Source organism: Carica papaya, chromosome 6 (genome assembly GCF_054855325.1).
Source record: "Carica papaya isolate Zhongbai chromosome 6, ASM5485532v1, whole genome shotgun sequence".
Taxonomy (NCBI): Eukaryota; Viridiplantae; Streptophyta; class Magnoliopsida; order Brassicales; family Caricaceae; genus Carica; species Carica papaya.
Window position 1 is genome coordinate 7,126,258 of NC_142314.1, and position 13,895 is coordinate 7,140,152.

Genomic DNA, 13,895 nt, shown 5'->3' on the forward strand with positions numbered 1-13,895 from the left:
CCAGTACTTTACTTAATTAATTTAGCATTATTTCATCTTTCATGGTAGGTATATTTCTTGGTTTAGATATGCCCTTTTTGCCCTAGTGAGTATAATTCTTTATTTCAAAGTTTCTATAAATATTTAATTTGTTTCACTCTAAGCCCAACTGTTTCTTTTTTACATTGCAATTTCTCGTGTTAAGCCCCTTTTTATTCTGAGCCCTACTCACAATCTCATGACAGTTTCCCTGCTTTCTGAAATTTTTTTTTCTTGATACTAAGATGAATGCAGTTCCCGACCATTATCTACTGTTTGCTAAACTATTTAAGCTCCTATGTCAATATAGAAAAAAAAAATTGAAGCCTTAATATAAATTGTTTTTAAAAAAAATTATTAGATTATGCCTTAAGTTCTTTTAGAGATATCTAGTCATCATTAGATTAGGAGTAAAGTAAAGCCCAATAAACACCTTTCTAATCTCTCTTTGAGATACATTAGTCAATCCAAAATATTCAGAGAATTTTCCCAACACTTGTAATTTTGCGATTCCATAAAATCTCACTTCGTGTTGATGCTTAAGAGATCCTAGGTGCAATACCTAGTAAATTTTCATTGTTTTCAAAACTCTCCACCTGTGTGTGACTCCTATTTATTCTTTTCTGATTCTTAAACTCTAAACACTTTTCCTTAGGCGTGATATCTGGTGTACTAGCTAGGTTAACTAAATCCCCCAAGTAGACAAATTTTTGTACTCACACCGAACAAGGTCTTCGTAGGAAAGATGTGGTTCTGTTGGCAGGTTAATCCATCACATTTTATTCATGAAATGAGCCAGACTGGATTGCTACCAGTCAAATTGCAGTAGAAGATTTCTATCCTAGTTTATAAAGACCTCTACTCTATTATAGTGCATTGGTGCAAATGATGAAATTCGCTGGCTTATATCTTTAGTTTTTTACCTCATAATCTGCATATCCTATGTGGGAAGGAATTCTATCATCTCCTTATACCACACCTCAAAAATGGAAGAAATTAGGAGAATATGTGGTTCAAAAAAAAGTCCATTTACTCGTCCTTTCTTTCTAGAGAAGGAAAAAGGGAGGATCGAAACCTTTCATTTTGACAATGAAGAGGATATTCCATGTTTACTAAAATCTAGATGAAAATCAAGATAACTGAACTTTCAAATTAAACTTCTTGTACACTTAATTTTAACAAGCATTAATATTCTTAAAAAATGCGATGAAATATTATCAATAGTACTTCAAATAATATCGGTAGCATCCTCAATGGCATTCGCAGAAGGATTGTAACATTTTGCACATGAAATCAAGTTCAAGATCATTGAGAGCATTATTCTTTTCATGCATATTCTTTCTGTAAGAAAACTACCATAACAGCACATTATCTCATTTAAATTTGCAGACTCAGTAGTAATGCTTTCTCATTTGGTACCTGATTTGTGCTTTCTAGTTTTGGCAAAGGGAGGCAGCAAGCTTGCGGCAGCAACTCCAATACTTGCAAGAATGCCACAGGTAGAATCACCAGCAGCTGAAACTGATATGAGTGGTTCTGGAACATATAATAGAATAATTTACCAATGAAAATGAAAATATCGATGGAAGGGATGGAAAGTAAACAAACTAAAGATAAACAAGCTGTCCTAAAGAAAAAACACTAAAGAAACAGAAGGTACAAAGTAAATGCAGACACATGATAGCTATCCGATCCATTTTTGAAGTGGATAAAGAACTCTTTCTAAAGAAAACTTGACCTTTAGCCCAAAGATCAACAATTCTCTTTGTTTAAAAGTTCTTGCATTTCTCTCAACCCAAAGGACCCAGTAAATATAATCCATCTTCAAATAATCTTTCAATTCTTATTCCATTCAAAACCCACATATTGAGTTGGAGATATAGACCCTCAAGTTGGGAGTACATACTCAAAAAACACAAAAAAAAAAAAAAGTAAAGAATCTGGTCTAGATCCTCCAGGCCATGCAACAATGGAGAAACAAGTCATTAGTGTTGACCTTTGTAAGTAGTGATAACCACAAGAAGAATCTAACTTCAGAGGGGACTTTGATTCTCAATAAGAGAGCAAAAGGTCCAAATTCCGCTGGCAGAACTATGGGAAGTAAGCTCCAAAAAAATTATTTCCAACTATAAGCCTTCCAAAGAGTCAATGGACCATACTTTGTATTAGGAGCAGAACTGGGAAGAAAAGAATCCAACTAACTAATCAAAGACATCGATTCCAATGATTCAGAACTGTGGGGATTTCGAAAAGAAAAAGGTTCCAAAAAATGTGCTCATCAAGGTGATTCAAGGCAGTGATAGGGACATTATGTGTTGTGGAAAGCATATAAAGGCGAGGAAATCTCAAAATGAGGGGTTCTTCCCCCATCTATGATCTTCCCAAGGAAATGAATTCCATCCCCAATCCTCAACCTAAGTAAAGGACATAAAGAATCATATACCTGTGCAATAGATTTTCAAAGGCTCCTTTAGGTAGTAGATCTCCCAGCTTGGTTAACCCAATTGTTTCGGTGCAGTCCAAACTTAATCTTCAGTATCTAGGGCACACTGTACCAAATTCCAACAGGAACCAAGTCCAACAAGTTCCAACAGGGATCATCAACGAAAGGTGCTTGGGTACTAGATCCCAACACCTAATCTCCCTACTTACTAGGAAGACAACTTACTTCCTGTTTAAGTAGATGATCCCCAGCATCATCACCTACAATAGCCCAAAAGTCTCTCATGATCTTCCCAAATATATTAGTGGAACCACCCTCACCACAACACCCCCCCCAACAAAAAAAGAAGAAGAAGAAGAAGAAAATAAAACCGATTACCACTTTATATTTCAAAAAAAAAAAACCATTTCCAACCCTGTAAATGTTGAAACCCTTTCCTATAACAGGATCCAGAAAGAAGAGATAGGAGGATACTCCCAGCAGCACCTCTTAAATAAGAGGGTACTCCAATATATTACACCCTACTAAGCTGCCTAACTACATATTATAGGAATCATCACAAGGTAGCATCCATTAATGTTAGCATGTTATCCAACTAGATTAAAAGAAGATTAATCTCAATGATCAAAACTTAATCCACGGAAATTCTTCACTTCCTACCTGACTGCTACCTCTTGTATTATCTCAACCTCAATTTGTTGTCATTTCTATTAAATCAGCACAAATTCTGGCTACTCAACAGTCTTTGTAACAAACTCACATGAAAAACTTGCTTTAAACCACAAAAAGATCTTCTTAACAGTGTTCTCCATAGCATCCCCTCCCTTCTGTCATTTCTTCCCCTTTATAGATTACAAACAATGATAAGAAAACTTAAATTTATTATACCAAATTTTCCATTTAACCTGCAAAATTCACATATTACATCCAATTATACAAAGTTTTTATACTGTACAAGGTTATGAATGGCCTGTTGTTAGCTATCTCTGAGTACTTAATTGCAGGAGCTGCACTGTCATATGATAAATAAACCAATAGTTTTACCAACTTGACAGATCAGCAGGTAAACACAAATGAAATCAACAATGCCTTTCCCAGTGCAAAAGCATATAACATGACCTAATATAGGAAAAATATGGTTAGACATGAAATGCTTGATAGCATAATCAGTACTTTCATTTTAATGTACAAAGGCAATTGATGGGAGAAGAACTTTCGGGTCTGAGCATTAAAGATCTACAAAATCTGGAAAACCAATTGGAGATGAGTTTGAAGGGTGTTCGCATGAAGAAGGTAGCATACACCTTTACAATCCCATCCTTGCAATTCAAGTCGTTCAAGATTATCCTGATATACAGCATGCGAATGGTTCCTTGATGCAGTTTATTTTTTGCTGCAGGACCAAATTCTAACTGAGGAAATCAAAGAACTAAACCAGAAGGTTTTCTAGCATTACTTGCTGCAAATAGATTCTGTTTTCGAGGATAACATCCATAAAATAACCAGCTTTGTTTAATATATTGCAGGGATATCGCATTCATCAAGAGAACCTAGAGCTGTATAAGAAGGTAGCTCTCATCCGTCAAGAGAATACTGAACTAAAAAAAAAGGTACTCAGCTAAAGAAACTCAAGGGCAACATTTTTTTCATACATCAAAAAGTAATGCACCAGAATCCAAACATAAGATGATACTAGCTAACATGTCCTGTGGAACTCGCCTTATAGGTTTAGATCACAGATTTATATTATGAGTTATACCTAACTGAATCTTTGGGCCTCAGGTTTATGCAACAACTAATGTGAACGAAGCAAACAAAGGCGCCTACTCTCCATACACTCTCGGCAACAGATATGACATGCATGCTCCTGTTCATCTCCAATTAAGTCAGCCCCAGCCCCATAAAAATGAAACACCACCACAACCAATGAAGCTGGGGTAAATTTCAACTTTGTAATGCTCAAAAGTTATAAAAATGTTTATAAGGAACCAGCACATTATTTGACAATCCTAACAACTTTCAATTCCTGAAACAGACTACAACTGCACTAGCCAAGTACTGTATTAACTGCATAGATGAGCATCAGGCAATTACAGCCAGCAACAAATTTGACACATTCAGAACAATCAACTTCTACCAGTGAGCTCTCAAACTTCCGCTGCTAGATAAAATACAATAGCAAAACATATTAGATTTGGTATGAGATTATTTGAATTCCTGTGAGGTGAACCAATCATCTCAGTGTGTAAATTTGAAATAATGGACATTAATGCCCTGGGTATTAGTCTAGGTGCTCTTCGATTTTGTTCAATCAGTCTATTGAATTATTTTGTGCAACTGCACAATTTAGTTGTGTTTTATGGGGAATGATATCTTGGAATAAATAATCAACTTTTAGAAGTGGAAGCATAAGTTCTTCGATCTAATGAAAGGAAGAAGAAATAGATAGGAAAGAAAACATTGTTTCAGAAAAGGATCTCCAGTTTCATTGTTTCAGAAGCTGACCTGTTTGATTGGCAGTATTGTAAAGTGTAAAGCACAAACAAACTCACTAATCAATGCAACAAGGTATATAAGTAATATTTCTTGGATAGACCTTCAATTAACATGCACAATACTGCTCACTGCTCTTGTATTTTAATTTTTTTTTTCTGCTGAGGGTAGTGCTAAGTGAAATAAGAAAGATCTGCAAAGAAAATACTTCAGATTGTAACTGTAGAATTAAGACAAAAGTTAAGAACCATATAATAATCCAAGAATCTATTAAAAAAACACTTTTTGTTACTTTATCATAAAATAGCTTATATTTTGGTATAGGTTGGTTAAAATAAAAAGCTCGTTTTCTTGTATTTATTAAATTGATTATTTTTTAAAAAGATAGTGAAAAATTATTATCTTACAATTAATTATCAGCTTCAGCACACACACTATTTAGTATGAACGCAAGGGGAAAAACCAGGAAAAGAATTATTTCTCCTAAATGAGCAGGAACTCTACAAATATAACATCAAATAATACACTATAGATGTTGACACGAATCTGCTACTCACAAGATTAAAACAATCTTTGGTTAGATATTCTGAATCTGTACGCACATTAATAACAGTCATGCTCAAATAGCTGCCAAAAGTAACAAACCAGTTTCTTAAGATCCCACTTTCAAGGTACAGAAATTTGACCTTTAAGATCCACCAATGTCCACAAAACCCTTCTTGCTGTTTCCCCAACCAACTCACTTCACAGGTATTTACAGTGAAATAATTGTTGTTACACTGGAATGGACTTTCAAGTCAAAGGAAAGAAAACATTTCACAAGCAAGCAGCTTATAAACAGTAAAGTCTGCAGCAAAATATCAGAACTATATAGGCCCAGTAGGAAAAGTCGGAATGGTAAGGCCTGGTGGGGAAACATGACATGGCAAACGGCTTTGCTGACAATCTCAAGTCTCAATAATCAATTCAATTTCTCAATAACCGATGAATAACAATCTTATGCTCATTAACAACAAAATAGCACTCAGATAATAAAACAATTTCAAGATATCCTTTTATGTCTAGAAACTAAATAGAAAAATGCTAGAATCATAACCAAATAAGAAATAATAAACTTATACTAATGGTAAGCTTATACTTAGTAGTTCTAAGTAAATTAAATATTTTTTTAGCGTAAAAATGAATATATTATAAACAAAGGTACCAAGAATGTGCACTTCACATGCATCATAAAAGAAAACAAAATTTATACAAGGCAAGCTAAGATATCAAGAATGTGCACTTCACATGCATCATAAAAGAAAACAAAATTTATACAAGGAAAGCTAAGATATCAAGGATATCCCTAATGATCCCTGAATGTAGCTGAATTATGTCCAATAGCCTCAAACACTCCACTGTTTCTTTCTTTCCAAATGGACCAGAAAACGACATGGGAGATGAGGATAAGGAATCAATCCTTGCCTTTATGGGCAAAGAACCCATCTCAAAGCCAATAGTTCCGTCTAAATAGATCCACTCATTACCCATAAGATCCCTGTTAAACCGAGAGTCAAATCCTGTAGACTTCTCCCATCACATCACCCTAAAAGAAGATGGTTTATGGAGTCATTACCTAATGTTCAGAGAGGCCACTTTTCGAAAAGGATAAAGCCTCTTTTTTTGCAAGATATGCATGCTGAGGATATGGCACCAAAACGGCTTCCCATGCAAGAAGGCAGCATGAGCAGATGCTTAAATTTTCATATTCGTTTCCAACTATCTGTGGTTCGCCATGATTAAGGAGTGGATGGTAACAGGATTCAACAGTAAAGGAACCACTCTTAGACAAATCCCATATAGCTTCATTCTCATTAACAAGGACAAGGAAGGATAAGTCTAAAGCAGCGAGCAAATTGGCCATCTCTTGTATACCCATCATTGAGGTTGCAAGAGGGAACAATGTTTCAAGTAGTAATCATCACAAACAAGTAATTTTTTTTTTTTTAAATAAAAGTATAATATGTATTGCTATAAGCACCAAATGGTGCAGATTATGAACAATTATTTACAGCTTAATCCTCCAAACAGAAAGTGTTCCTAAACATTTGGACCATAATCAGAGGATGACCTGAAAGCAAAAATTCTAGGGTCCTAAGCCATCTATTTTTCAGTACGACAAAACCCTTTGTATCCTCTATTCCTTCAAAAGCTCTACAATTCCTAACTTTCCATACAACCCACAAAATACTAAGAGGAATAATGTCTGCCAAAAAACAGCAGCTTTTCAAACTCTCTCAAGCCCGAATCTCCTCCCTTACTGATCCCGACATAACCCAGCTGATCCCTAGGCATCTGTACACCCCACACCACAGTGGATAAGTAGCAGGACAGTGAAGCAGAAGGTGGCAGCAAGGCTCTTCAGCCTGTTTGCATAGGTAGCAAGCATTAACCAAAGTGAGACCCCTTCTTTTTAATTTATCAATTGTTAATATACACTCCCTGCTAGCTTCCCAAGCGAAAAGAGAAACCCAAGGAGGCACCTTAGCCTTCCAGGTCTGTTTGAACAGAAAAAATTACTTTCACCATCAGTCATTTGTGCTGACTCATCTTGCTGCATCAATTTTTTGTACCAGGATTTCACAAACAAGCAATAGTTCCTGACTCTGGCCTTTTTGTCAATTCCAAGATTTTAGATGGCAGGAAAAAGAGGCCCTTAATGGTTCTTCCCTTCATCGTATGTATATCCTCCAAAAACTTCACCCTACGCCCATTGTCGACATTGGAATTAATAAAGTCAACTAAATCTGGCCAGTCTCTACTAATCCATTTAGCCTGAAGAACCTTGTTGACTAGGAAAGGAGACCTTATTCAGCATCCCCCATGCTGATATGGGTTTGTGAAGCAAATTCTAGTTGACAAGACAGAAGCTCCTGTGCTCATCCAAATATCCTTTGAGGAAACATCATTGGATCTGCTCAGGCCTATCATCCTCACAGCTAGGCACAGGACACAGAGGTATGAAGTAAATGGGGAGATTAGAGAAGGTAGACACTATGAGAGTGAGCCAATCAAAGATAGGCCTATGGTTTAGATAGCTTGGGTCTTGAACCTTAGAGATGACAGTCAAAAGGCGCCATTTAGATAAGAGAAAAATTTTCCACAAACAGTTTGATATTATCACCTCTATTCAAATTCGAATACTGCTGAAGATAAAATCATCAGAGCCTTGAAAGCTTTCCTATCACAACATTTAGACAGGGCAGTGAAATTTCATCCTCACAGAACTCTCTTTCTACATAACTCCTCTCCTCCTGAGAAAGTTCAAAAAATTTGAAATCCATCTAGATTGAGCTGCCAGGCAACCATATGAGTTGAGGTGTTTGCAATAACTCTTGACTTTTTCTTTCACTTCTCTGTCAATACAAATTACCTAGCTTTCACTAGAGATAAGTTAGCACTTCAATGAAAATTTGCAAGCCAATGAAAAACCTTGTATCGCAATCTTCTTCTTTAATCCATCTGGCTCTCAGTTTACGCATCAACTAAATCTGTTCTATAATTAAAGGATTAGAGAGGTCTAGTTTGGCAAGACTTCTCTCCCTCTCTTCTTCAGATAAGCCAACTTGGAAATCTCCTTCTCCAATGCCTCAATACCTGCCAGAAATGAGTCTCAACCAAAGGTTTATTGCTCCACTAGATAAATTGAGGGTGTTTGTCTCACCTCTACTAAGCACCTTAACAATTACAAGTTAGCGTGATCTTTTTCAAATGGGCTGTTAAAAGTATTTGGTAAACACAAGCTTAAGTTATACCAGTTTATTCAGATGTTTAGTAAACATTGCTATGAATTTTATCAAAATGACAAACAAAAAAACAATTTGGTTGCTTTTAAACAAATACAACAGAAAAGCAGTTTTTTTATCATAAATTCGATTGTCATATTTTTTAGACAAATTAATATAAAATATGAGTAAAATAATTTTTAAATCAATTTTTATTTTATGCTAATACTTATTTTATTTGACTTAATTATTATGTCAATAATAATCTAAGAAATATATACTATTTGACAACATAAAACTATAAAAATATCAACTATTTATTAATTAAAAGGATAGCTTGTTCCAATGCAGAAGAGTGATAGAATATATAGAAAAAGATGATAGGATATTTTGATTTGTAAGAGATGTAAAGTAGAATTTCATAAATTGTGTTTGGTCAACAGAATTGTTTTCCTATGGAGCTTCTAAATGCTCTAGTAACAGTTGGGGGCCAACAGTTCTCTAAAAATGTTATTGCAAGAGCTTATAGGACAAAACTTGTAAGTTATCTAACTTCTATAATCTTATTTATCTACGAAGAAAAGATTAGAACATCCTTAGGAAGCTTATAAGCTTTTGCTGAGGAAAAAAATAAGTTAGGTCAAACACCACCTAAATATCCATAAGTGTATATATAAGATCATAATTATAGAAATATTTTTGATATTAGAACACTTCCATTCTGAGTTATTATCGTTCACCATCATTCTTCCCTATTTATGATAATCCCAATCCCAAATTTTGAAATGTTGAAACAAAAGAAAGGCAAAACTTCCAAATGCCTTCCAAGTAAATGGGAATTGTGAAATGTAAATTTTATTGCTAAGATCATGAATTCCAAAAGAATATGGAACAAGTAAGCAAGAAAAAATCCATTAAAGGAATATCAGCGACTTATCTATATTAACATCCAATAACTTTTTTGTTTAATCTCTTCAACTAGAGCCTCTTTCATCTTCCTATGTTTGAATAAGCTAGAATATCATTTTCCTTAACCAAGGTGATATCATCACTTACTACTGAATCAGGAGTCCACCACTAGGTGACTCAATTTATTTACTAAAAATTTTAGCATCTTTTACAATTCCTTTTCTTTAGTTATCCCATCTACAAATTTCTTTAATACTTTGCTCTCATTGTTTAGATAGTATTAATAATGTCATCTAGCTTTGTAAGATGAGATATCTCTTTGAAAATGCTTAAGATAAACAGCACAATTTTATTGCCTGCGTCACAAATGCTTAAGATTAATGGCACAATGTTCAATTCCTTCAAGTTACTTATGAGCAATGGCGAGATTTTTCCTTGACCATCCAAAACACTACTTAAGTGGAGGGAGCAACTCTAGAGAGATGTAATCACTTTCCGTAAATAATCATAATTGTTTCCATAATGAGAAAAAATCCTTTTACGGGGGCCCATATACTTGAAAAATTGTTTGAATATCTGTATAATTAGTGTTTCATAATTATAGATCCAATTTTTCTAGACAAAATCTAAGCCTTGTGAACTTTTCAAGAAGTAAGATCTCCTTAAAATTTGATTACCTCATCCTGCCAACTAAATTTTAAATGTGAAACCATTTAATTAAAAACTTGGATAAGAACGACATGCCGATGAATCGAAGTTAGCCTCTAATACTAATTGATGTGGGGCAAAAAGCTTGAAAGATTACGGGAAAAATTAAGCAAGAGAAGAAAAAACAAGAGATCCTGGATCTCAATATGCAACTTAATTTCTCAATAAGATTTGAATAACAACCACAGTAGCCTCCTAACTATAAAGTAATTCTCAAATATAAGGCTTTCTAGATATCCTATTGTGTCTAGAATGCTGAACAGTGTCCTAAATAAATAAGAAATTAAACTCGAACTAATAATAAACATATTTTTATAATTTTTAAATAAATTAAATATCATTAATAGACATAAGGATCAAATTACACAAGTATCTCTTAAAATTAGAATGCTTCCATTCTAGGCCTTCCTTTTCTGCATTACCAAGCTAAATCACCAATGCAAAAAGAAATGGCAAATAACACAATGCCTTACCCTATAACATAGGTCCAGTTGTATTCTAGGTCTTCGATCTCTTCATAATGCATTACGTTATTTGCCACTAATTTTTGTATTCTAGGTACATTTGTATCTTCTTGATATTGCATTTACCCTTGGAATACTTCCATTGCTGGCCTTTCTTTTCTGCATTACCAAGCTACACCACCTATGCAAAAATAAAAGGCCAAGAACACATGCCCAACTCTATGACATAAGTACTGTTGTGTTCTAAGCCATACAGCCATATATTTACAACTAAGATATAGCATTTATCTGCAAGTGCAAGAAGGCACCATAAATTAAGTTCTGTAATCATTATTGCAGCTACATCGGGGTTTAGGAATCAACTATTTTAAGAAAACAAATCATATGATGCAATTAACCTCAAAATCAGCCAATACTCCACAAAGCTGGAATCCCATGTCCCATTACCATGATTGAAAAAGCTATACGATACCACGGTTGGGCGTGAATTAAGTCAAGTGATCCCTTGTTATAAACAAAAGGCAACGCAAACGGAAATTGTGTCTAGCAAGAAAACTAAATTGGCATTTATTTGTTGTACTTATGGCTCTAATTCCTCACAAGATAAGACTCCTCTACCAAATAAGAGGAGCCCTGATGCCAGGAGTATGACCACGATATGTCTCAACATAGTAGCTTCGAATAAACTTAGTAACCTTTTTCCCTAACAATTCAAATTCACTATCGCAAAGATAAGCCACCAACAAAAGAGAAAACAAACACGCAAACACAAAGAAACAAAATCACAAATAATAAATAAATTTTCCAATGCATGTACTGTTTTGCTTTTACAGTAATGATGAAGTAAAAGGAGGAAATACCAAAACGCACATGACAATTGATTAAAAAAATGGAAACGCAACCAAAAATGGAATGATAATTTAGTACATAAATGCAAAGATGTATGTGCATTATGCATACGTGTGCACTCAGTGCAAAAATAGAGGTCGTTTTGTGCGTGTGCGTGTGCGTGTCGTGTGCGTGTGCAGTAGATGTCTATACGTACTTAACACAACGCATCCGCACAGAATACGCGTAATTGCAGTTCGGCGAAAGGAGACAAACCAGAGAAGGACTTTTCTAAAGGACTATTGTGCAACATCTTGGAGATTTCCAGGCAGGATGATCAACCAACGAAGCCTATCGCAAATGTAAAGTACAGAGTTGAAATCACATTAGGCTCGTATACGTGAAAGGCCTGCGACCGCCATGAAAGGTCTCATAGACATCTATAGCCATGAAATAATCGAGCGAAAGAAATGCAGAGAATCAGCGCATAAAAAATGAAGGAAACGGAGAATGCAACGGTAGATCTGAGGATTGCAGAAGAATGGGGAGGACAGGCGTGTATTGTAAAAAAGATCTTCATGCGTTATGAGAGAGAAGAAAATATCTTCGGCAACGTACACGTCCATCGGATTTAAATATAGGGCGAATCTACCTTTCACGCTTTTTATTGTATTTTTCTCGTGAAATTAAAAATTAATTTTTTATAGATAAACTAATACTTTTAGTACACACGTGTGTATTAATTTATGTTTATTTAAATATATAATACTATTTGAAACAAAAAAGGAAAAAGCACGCCCAGTGGGACTCGAACCCACAATCGCCTGATTAGAAGTCAGACGCCTTATCCATTAGGCCATGGGCGCGTTGATGTCCCATGACATCTTTAAATTTATAAACGTAAAAACACTTTTGTTATTGTGTATACATAGATGCAGTATCTATATACACCATGTGGATGAGAAAAATATGTCAAGATATACACTGTGCAAATACGCTGTGTATACAGTATATATACTATATGTAAGCATGCGTATTAAATATACATATATATATATATATACATACATGTAAAAATATAAATAATTTTTTTTTGTTAAAAAAAAAAAAAAATTTCTATTGCTTTCCTTATTTCTCCATGTTAAAATCTATCTCAAACATTTATTTCTAAACTGATCCATTCTTCTTTCAAGCTCAAATCTTCCTGAAGTGAAACGACGATGTTTCACCTTATTAGTGTAGTGACTAAAATAATAATAATAATAATAATAATATAGGTAGGAAACGACGCCGTTTTAAAGAGGGAGAAAAACGACGTCGTTTTGAAAGTGGAAAAACGACGATGTTTTGGGATGAAGGAAAATGATGTCGTTTTGAGTAAGCTGGTAGGGTATAAATAGAGGTCGGGAAAGGGAGAAGAGAAAAGGAAAAAAAAATGAGAGAAGGAAGAGAGCGGGAAAGAGGAAAAGAAGAGGGGAAGGAAGGTTCCAGAAAGAGAGAGAAGAGAGTCGGAGCAGAGGGGAGCGAGAAGGGAGAGGGAAGAAGGTCGCGGATGGACGACGATACCGGTAGGAGGAAGGAATATGGAAACGAGAGGTACGGTTAAAATTTCAGTTGCTTTGGTGTGGTGTGAGTTGTGAACTGTTAGCAGGTTGCGGAGTCCGTAGGGGGGTGCGATGGAGCTGAGAGGTGGAGGTAGGCGGTAGAGTGTGGGATTATTCTGCACGTTCGCGGAAGAGGCCGTGGGAGGCGAGAGGATGACGATGTTTGGGGCGTACGGGGAACCCGTGAGGGATAATGGAGGTTGTGCGAGGAGCACAGAGGGAGCACCACTAAGAGGAAGAGTGAGTGAGAAATCTAGTGAGTGTGGGGGGAAATATGAGATGAAAAGAAGAGTTGTGTGCGTGAGTGGAGGTGCGAAGGGAGTCACGAGTGGAAGGGGACGTATTCGGTGAGCATCCAGTGGAAGGGGTGAGTGTAGGGATTGAGACGGAGTGAGTCGAGAGGCTTCAAACCGCCCTAGGGAGGCAGAAGTATAAAGGAAGCGGGAGGAGGCAGAAGTATAAGGGAAGCGGGGCGTGAGGGCAGTGAGTGAGAGAAGAGTACCGGATTGTATGATGGAGGGGACTAGGATATAGGAATCGGGGGGTGATGAGGTTCGGATGAGGGAGGAGGTGTAACATAACAGTAGGGGGAGGTAAGTTTGGAGGGGGTGGAGAGTGCAGTTGCTTGGGATTAGGATGGCACAAGAGTAGATGGTAACATGTG

The 13,895-nt window shown here is 35.8% G+C and overlaps 1 protein-coding gene, 1 long non-coding RNA gene and 1 other non-coding gene across 5 annotated transcripts in view; 1 reads left to right on the plus strand and 2 right to left on the minus strand.

Moving 5' to 3' along the window:
* LOC110814794 (MADS-box transcription factor 23-like) overlaps positions 1 to 4,867 on the plus strand; it is a 21,578-nt gene extending 16,711 nt beyond the window's left edge. For 2 of the 3 annotated variants that reach the window (XM_088206670.1, XM_088206671.1), the window contains exons 4-9: positions 1,456 to 1,517; positions 3,655 to 3,754; positions 3,861 to 3,902; positions 3,988 to 4,071; positions 4,244 to 4,398; positions 4,497 to 4,867. In XM_088206670.1, the coding sequence (XP_088062796.1) occupies positions 1,456 to 1,517; positions 3,655 to 3,754; positions 3,861 to 3,902; positions 3,988 to 4,071; positions 4,244 to 4,398; positions 4,497 to 4,512 (459 nt within the window). In that variant the 3' untranslated portion in view covers positions 4,513 to 4,867. Of the gene's footprint in view, positions 1 to 1,455; positions 1,518 to 3,654; positions 3,755 to 3,860; positions 3,903 to 3,987; positions 4,072 to 4,243; positions 4,403 to 4,496 lie in introns of those variants that run through there. The other variant, XM_088206672.1, reaches the window with a different exon arrangement.
* The window catches only part of LOC148253265 (uncharacterized), a 20,787-nt gene extending 8,547 nt beyond the window's left edge, over positions 1 to 12,240 (minus strand). Inside the window, exons 1-2 of the long non-coding RNA XR_015812911.1 lie at positions 11,845 to 12,240; positions 1,438 to 1,554 (exon numbers count right to left, since the gene is read on the minus strand). This is a non-coding gene — a long non-coding RNA (uncharacterized LOC148253265). The remainder of the gene's footprint in view (positions 1 to 1,437; positions 1,555 to 11,844) is intronic.
* Positions 12,241 to 12,420: 180 nt separating this feature from the next.
* Positions 12,421 to 12,493, minus strand: TRNAR-UCU (transfer RNA arginine (anticodon UCU)). The gene has a single exon. It is a non-coding gene; the product is annotated as a tRNA-Arg (tRNA).
* Between the last annotated feature and the right edge of the window lie 1,402 nt (positions 12,494 to 13,895).